This window comes from Alosa sapidissima, chromosome 15 (genome assembly GCF_018492685.1).
Source record: "Alosa sapidissima isolate fAloSap1 chromosome 15, fAloSap1.pri, whole genome shotgun sequence".
Lineage (NCBI taxonomy): Eukaryota > Metazoa > Chordata > Actinopteri > Clupeiformes > Clupeidae > Alosa > Alosa sapidissima.
Genome location: NC_055971.1, coordinates 25614631 through 25622522, shown reverse-complemented (window position 1 = coordinate 25622522; position 7892 = coordinate 25614631). Strand labels below are relative to the sequence as shown.

Below are 7892 nucleotides of genomic sequence, written 5' to 3'. Positions count from 1 at the left end.
TAAAGGTTTTTAAAGAGTTTATTGAGAAAATGAAATAAAAGACATAATGATCTCAAAATCACGCTGGGTCACAGACAGATTAGGGTATTTCTGTTAGCGCTCAAATAAATGTTGGAGCCAGTCTACTCTCAAACCATGTTATCATTAACTCATTAAACTCCTACTTCCACTATTGCTAATATGGTAAACACATTGGGGTTTTCTTTCTGAGACATCTAGGCAGTTTGTCAGACTTTGATCCAGTTGGTCAGACTGACCCACCTTTTCACACAGGGCAGGAGAGAGCTCAGAGGAGGGTACTTCAGTGCAGGCTCTCAGATATGGTTTTGCATTTTCAGGATCTGTGATCAGAATTCTGCCGTCTTGCATTGGAGTTCCGATTCTAGAATGTGGGATCTGTGGTCCGGGTTCTGCAGTTTGGGTTCCGAGTCTGGTTCCGAGGAAGGTGTGGTTGACTGTCCGCCTCAGGGCACGGGGCTTCCCATGAGCCTCTCCTGGCGCAGGGCCACCAGTCTGTTCAGCCAGCGCTCCTCGGCCTCCTCCTTATCCAGGAACAACTGCAAGGCAGGGGCAGGGGCAGGGGCAGGGGCAGGGGCAGGAGCAGGAGCAGGGGCAGGAGCAGGGGCAAGGGCAGGAGCAGGAGCAGGAGCAGGGGCAGGGGCAGGGGCAGGGGCAGGGGCAGGGGCAGGGGCAAGGGCAGGAGCAGGGGCAGGGGCAGGGGGTTAAGGGGGCAGAGAGAGACAAAGCAGTTGAGAACGTGGCCACTCATTCTCATACAGGACACACTGTGCGGACATTACAGATTAAGAGGACAAACCAGTTCAAACTCTATTCAAGACAGCTCTCAGAATAAAGACTGAATCAGCTCCACTTTTATCCAGAACCTACAGGCCTATTGTATTAACAGATATTTATTTTTACCAGTGGTCTCTGGGAATCAAAGCCATGAGCGTGTCTGCTGTTTACAGCTCCTAGCCCCATCAGCCCAGCTATAAGAGCACAGTATGTTACATTGTAAAACAGTTCTGATCAAGACTTCTGGAATGTTACATTGTAAAACAGTTCTGATCAAGACTTCTGGAATGTTACATTGTAATACATTTCTGATGAGGAATTTGTGTGGTTGATACAGTATACTTCTGGTCAAGAACAGTAGTCATCAGCACTTGTTACTATCGGACAAAGAAAGAGCGCCTAAGACTGGACCAAGGAACAGACGTCCATACAGTATGTGTGTGTGTGTTTGTAATAAGACAAAATGTGTATATTGAATGGACTTTGATAGGCGATGAAAACGTTTGAGGTGTGTTTGTGTGTGTGTGTGTGTGAGAGAGAGATAATAATAAGGTGCAATCTCTGTTATCACATGAACTCTATGAAGGTCAGCCAGCGGGCAGTTCATTCACACAGTCCTATGATGAAGGTCGCGGGTGGGACACCCTTTCAGCATCGCGCCAGTGTATGTGTGAGTGTGTGTGTACTGCACACATGAGTCTCACACACACTTGTGAACCCATTCTAAACACGTCAGCAGTGTTCTCATCACAGTCCAGCACCACACCACTAAGATCACAAGGACAGGTGTGAGACGTGAACAAGCCCATATGTATCCACTGACATGTCTCACGCCTCCACTGATGATGACCTAAGACTTGGGCTTGTTCGAGCAAGGTCAAGCTCTGCTGAGTTCATCTCATGTGGTCTGATGCTCAGCAGCTCCCTCTACTGGCTCTTGGTGGTACTGCTACTATAGACTGGCCAGATACTGTCAGAGCAACTCGGTTCTGCTCAGTTATGCTGTGCCTACATTTGGTTACAAGTAGTTATAGTTATCAATTCACATCCTGTTATATCAACAGGATGTGAATTAGGCCTAGATTACTTTTGAGTTATGCTACCAGTCTGTTATCTACAGAGCCTCAAAATTGTTTTCTTTTTTTTCCATGTTTCTGGTGTATACCAGATACCTTTGCATGCTCACCAGAGATACTTTCACGAGCTTCAACAATGTGCCTTGACACTTCATGCACACAACAAAATCATGACATTTTAAGGTAGCCCTCTAAATGACACCCTGTGTGTTGAGTATGTAAATACAATGATGATGACCATGCTCTGTTTATAATAACCAATATTATATTATAATATTATATTATTCTTTCTTGACTTGGGTTTGAGTTTTTAGCGCAACCAAACTAATTTTAAGTGGATATGAACACTGAATGTTTGTATGAAACCCATCAAATACTCAGCTGTCGATCATGATTAAATATAGTCTGGGAGAACTATGGTATTGAGCTCATCAGTCATGCTCTGCAGCTTAATGTAATTCTCATTCCTCCTTTCTGCTGTTGAGATGAATAGTAGAATGTTCGCCTATTGTGACATCATCCTTTAACGTGCCGTTCTTGTGTAGATATAACCTACAGTACGTTTAATGGCCCTGAGAATATCAACGTGTGGGTGTGGAGGTGTCAGGCACGCTTGTTAACTCACACAATCCATAAAGCTGCACTGGGCGTTTGCATATAGGCGACACGACTGAAGTGATTGGAGCATCTAGACAGAGGCCCGTGCTGCCGAAGTCTGAGCTGCAGATTAGAGCGCCGAGGTTCATCACTCTTCTCTCAATCAACGGCAATGGAGAGAAGAAAAAACACGAGACTAGCCTGAAATTCAATCTAAGCGATCAGGAGATTGATATTCTCCATCATCCTCTGGATAAGTGTGTGTGTGTGTGTGTGTGTGTGTGTGTGTGTGTGTGTGTGTCTGCCGTCTGTGCTCGTATGAGTGTATGAATGTGTGTATATTTGCATTTGTTATGTAGATTCCGGTTTTGTGTTTAACTCAGAGGTGTCAGTGAGCGAAATCAAGTCAAAGTGCCATCGCTACACTCCTTAGGGGTTAAGTATGATGATGATGATGATGATGATGGCGGAGATGATGGACTGAGCTTAGTGATGTTCTGTGGTACAGGTCGTGTCGTCTGAGTGTAAAAGTCCTCACAACACAACAAAACGTGCACACACACAGACACAGACACACACACACTCTTCCACTCCACTAATGAGGTTGAGATGACAGGCGCCTCTCTCGCTCCACTGTCTACGCTACTAAGTGACAGCGACTCATCCCTCTTGATTGGAGCTCCTCGCCTTGGGCATATTGCCCGCATAGATCAGCCTGTCAGGGGGGGATCGTACAGCACTACTTGCAGAGCCCGCTCGGCAGGAACACACATTACACACCAATACACTCACTAATACTGTTACACACAACTCACATTATATGTAACCCACTATATCGATCTGAAAGTGATCCCCAACAATATCGTTCTTCATGTTGTTATCGTTATAGCTTATGTGTGAACGTCGTCAATCATATTAACGAGAACTATATTTATTTATAGTTATAGTTATCGTTATCGTTCTTGGTGTGAATGGACCCTTACACTCTAAGACTCTTAGACAAAGTTAGATTTATTTACACTCACACTTTAACATTACACCAACTCACACCCTAACAATCACTGCACATAATTCCCACTCTAGCAGAAGCATTACACAGGAAGCATTACACAGTATCATTGCAAAGTGATTCAATGACTCTTTTGCCCCTCTAACCCAGGATGGTGCTATGATGACTAAGCTGGTATGTTATGTTTAACTGGTTTGCTAAGGTGCCAACACTAGCACGCAGGAGATGTTGTGTTTGGGCATCTTATTAGACGAATCATACGTATGTGTATTTACAAATGGTTTCCCTGGTGCTCAGATGCGTGTGCAAACGACTTCACACACACGCACACACACACCCATATTCACTCAAACACACACACTCAAACGCACACACTGACTTACGCTGGGGTGTGCCAGAGAGTCTCCGTCGTTGTCGTTGTAGACGATGGTGGTAGGCAGAGGAGCTTGATGCTCAGACCAATCAGAACTCACCGACTCCTTCTTCACCTCCACCAGCTCTGAGGCCTGAAGGGACAAAATACACACACACACACACACACACACACACAGAATTATCACAAACACACACATACACACAGGATTATCACACACACACACACACACACACACACACACAGAATTATCACACACACACACGTCTTATCACACACACTTACTGAAACACCACATCACATAATATCACACGCATACACAAACTTGACACATACAAATAACCCTCACACTCCTACTTTCACTCACACACACACACACACACACACACACACGGAGAAACAGAGGGGTGAGAGGCCTAACAGAGGAGGCCTCTCAGCATCAGACTGATGATGCTCTCTAAGCTGCTGGTGAGCTCTGCTGTCTGTGCAGTTTTACTGTTTGGCCACAAGGTGGCAGTGCGCACACAGGGTTGACTCGCGACAGAACACTGTGACATATTTGCCGGTTCTCAACTATGTCGGAACTGTCTGTCACACTCTCATGTGTTTCTTACGTCTCTCTTCTAATGGCTACAATCAGAAACACTTTCTCTTTCCAAACGATCAACTCCACAAACACTGTTTATTCTCTGAAAAGTGTTACTTGGAAGCCTCTCTTGACGAAACAGGAAACTTATCAATTTAATATGTGTCCTTAGCACATGCATACCAAACCACAAATACCACAGCGATCCCTTTTACCACAGGCAAGAGCAAAGGGATATCCAGTCTCCTGCTATAATGCTGTAGAGACCAGCATGTCTGTGACTGACTGAGGCAGAAATAACTAAATGGACAACTCCTAGTCTCCTAGTCTCTCCTGTGCAGTGTGTGTGTGTGTGTGTGTGTATGTGTGTGTTGAGGGGTGTGTGTGTATGTGTGTGCGTGTATGTGCGTGCGTGCGTGTGTGTGTGTATGTGTGTGTGTTGAGGGGTATGTGCGTGTGTGTGTGAGAGTAGGTGAGTATATGTGTGTATATGTGTGTGTGTGTGTGTGTGTTGAGGGGTTATGTGTGTGTGTATGAGAGTATGTGAGTATGTGTGTGTGTGTGTTGAGGGGTATGTGGTATGTGTGTGTGTGTGTTGACGGGTATGTGTGTGTGTATGAGAGTATGTGAGTATGTGTGTGTGTGTGTGTGTGTATGTGTGTATGGACCTGAGCACTCTGAGAATGGAGCACATTGTAGTCCAGGAGTGCAATGCCATAAGAGGCCATTCTGAGGGGTAACTGGCCCAATTGGTTTGTGCGTGACTGTCTTTATTGGGACGTGGGAAGCAGCAGGGCCAAGTCTGATGGCGAATCAGCACTTAAAGCCGGCGAGCGCGTATCTGTGCCCCCGCAGCGTGACGCGGACGCGGGCGGCAATCGGTCATCCTGCTCGCATTGGAGCCGTGGCCCTTTGTCTCCTAACTCCGCACACTAGCCATTTCCTGCTGGTCTAATGCGGTTAACATCCGCTCCTGGCTATGGTGCTCGCTGTATATAGCAGTGGAAGGGTGTGTGTGTGTGTGTGTGTGTGTGTGTGTGTGTGTGTGTGTGTGTGTGAGAGAGAGAGAGAAAGAGAGGGCATATATGTGTCTGTGTCAGTATGTATGTGTCTGGATTTGTCTCTCTCTCTCTCTCTGTGTGTGTGTGTGTGTGTGTGTGTGAAGTGCTTTTGTGGTGGCGGAGCGTGGGCCTTTGTCCACTGACTGGGCAGTGGGGCGGGCGGCTAGACCCGAAGAGAAGGCATTGAATTGGAATGATTTCATCTGTGGACAGTCAGCATGAAGCAGGCAAAAAGGGACAATTCAATCTCTGATTACACAAGAAACCGAGACAGGAGGAGGGAGAGAGAGAGAAAGAGAGACAGGGAGGAGAGAGAGAGAGAGAGAGAGAGAGAGAGAGAGAGAGAGAGAGAGCGAGAAAAGAGGAGAGATGGAGAAAGAGCACGCACCTTTGGAGTCTCTCGGGATGATTTGAAAGCCTGAGGAACAAAAGAGTCGCTCTCGATGGCCTCAATGTCTTTAATCCGCCTCACCTGCTCCTCCAGAGTGGTCCCCTCTGAACACACACACACACACACACACACACACACACACACACACACACACACACACACACACACACAGAAAGACAGGTCAGGAGAGAGGTCATAGAGGAAAACGTCACTTAGAGATCCCTAATGTGCAGTGTGATGTGTGTGCAGCGTAAACAAAATAAAACAGACTGTGTGTACGTGTACGTGTGTGTCTGTGTGTGTGTGTGTGTGTGTGTGTGTGTATGTGAGTGTGAATGTGTGAGTTAGGAGAGAGTGAGAGAAAAGCAAAACAAAGAAAGACAGCAGACTGAAAGTGACTAAATTGTCTTTGTTCTCCCTTGCCAATTTCTCGGTGGAGCTGTCAATATTTACCTCCTCCCATCCCTCCTCTCCAGACCTCCACTCATCCACACAACACTCCTCTCATCACTCCATCTGCCAATCACAGAGGTGTGTGTGTGTGTGAGTGGTTTTCTGTGTGTTCTGTGTGTGTGTGTGTGTGCATCCGTGTGCATATAAGTGTGTCAGTCAATGTGTGTGGGTGCGTGTATGTGTGGGCATATACGTGTGTGTGTGCAGGCAAGCACAGTGTCTGTGAATATGTATACATGGGCATACTGTATGTGTGTGAATCTGTGTTTTGTGTGTGTCAGAGTGGGGGGTGTAGCAGCTGTGCAGGCCTGCACATGAGTGGCATCTGGAAAGAGAGAGGCGGCCTTAGGAATGGCTCAGGACACACACACTCAAACACGTGCTTCTCTCTCTCTCTCTCTCTCTCTCTCTCTCTCTCTCTCTCTCTCTCTCTCTCTCTCTCTCTCTCTCCACACAACACTGAACCCCCTCTTCCTCTCCCTCTGTCTGTCTGTCTCCCTCACTGTGCTGCCAAAACAATGCCATAGACTTCACTTCACTTACAATAGGATAATTGCATCACACAAATGATACACTTGCAACCTGTTTCGCTCCCACATTCAAATTGCTGTATTAGCATGACAAATATGCATGTGTATTGTAATTACATATAGGACAATTATCTAAAACATGTGGGCGCATGTGTGTGTGTGTGTTTGTGTGTGTGTGTGTGTGTGTGTGTGTGTGTGTTTAGGTCTCTCTCTCTCTCTCTCTCTCTCTGCATACCTGTCAGTCGTGAGCTCAAGGATTAGTTTAATTTCCTGATTTACAGATGAAGAGACGTCTCCACCTCTGTACCCACTGCTCTGCTGCACTGCGTTGGACACCATATGGAGAGTAGGGGCACAGGGCAGCACAGGGCAGCACAGGGCAGAACAGGGCAGAACAGACCAGCACAGGGCGAACAGGGCAGAACAGGGCAGCACAGACCAGCACAAACCAGCACAGGGCAGAACAGGGCAGAACAGACCAGCACAGGGCAGAACAGACCAGCACAGGGCAGCGTTGCGTTACGGGGCAGCACAGGGCAGCGTTGCGTTACGGCGCAGCACAGGGCAGCGTTGCGTTACGGCGCAGCACAGGGCAGAACAGACCAGCACAGGGCAGCGTTGCGTTACGGCGCAGCACAGGGCAGCGTTGCGTTACGGCGCAGCACAGGGCAGCGTGGGTTACGGCGCAGCACAGGGCAGCGTTGCGTTACGGGGCAGCACAGGGCAGCGTTGCGTTACGGGGCAGGACAGGGCAGCGTTGCGTTACGGTGCAGCACAGGGCAGCGTGGGTTACGGCGCAGCACAGGGCAGCGTTGCGTTACGGTGCAGCACAGGGCAGCGTGGGTTACGGGGCAGGACAGGGCAGCGTTGCGTTACGGGGCAGGACAGGGCAGTGTGGGTGCAGTGACGTCTCATTCATTCTCCTCTTTCTTTTTTTCTCTGTTATTTATTTCAGGCAGGATTTCATTTTATTCATTTCAGGACTTTTATTTTCTGTTTGCTTGTTTTTATTTTTCATTTC

General features: G+C 47.5%; 1 protein-coding gene across 1 annotated transcript; it reads right to left on the bottom strand.

Annotated features, from left to right (window-relative positions):
• LOC121683474 (serine/Arginine-related protein 53-like) lies at nucleotides 1–6011 on the bottom strand (the record flags this gene model as incomplete). The annotated part of the gene is made up of 3 exons (XM_042063105.1): nucleotides 1–557; nucleotides 3861–3983; nucleotides 5886–6011. Coding segments are annotated over 3 exons (342 nt in total), but the record flags the coding sequence as incomplete, so codon positions are not given.
• Nucleotides 6012–7892: the final 1881 nt, after the last annotated feature.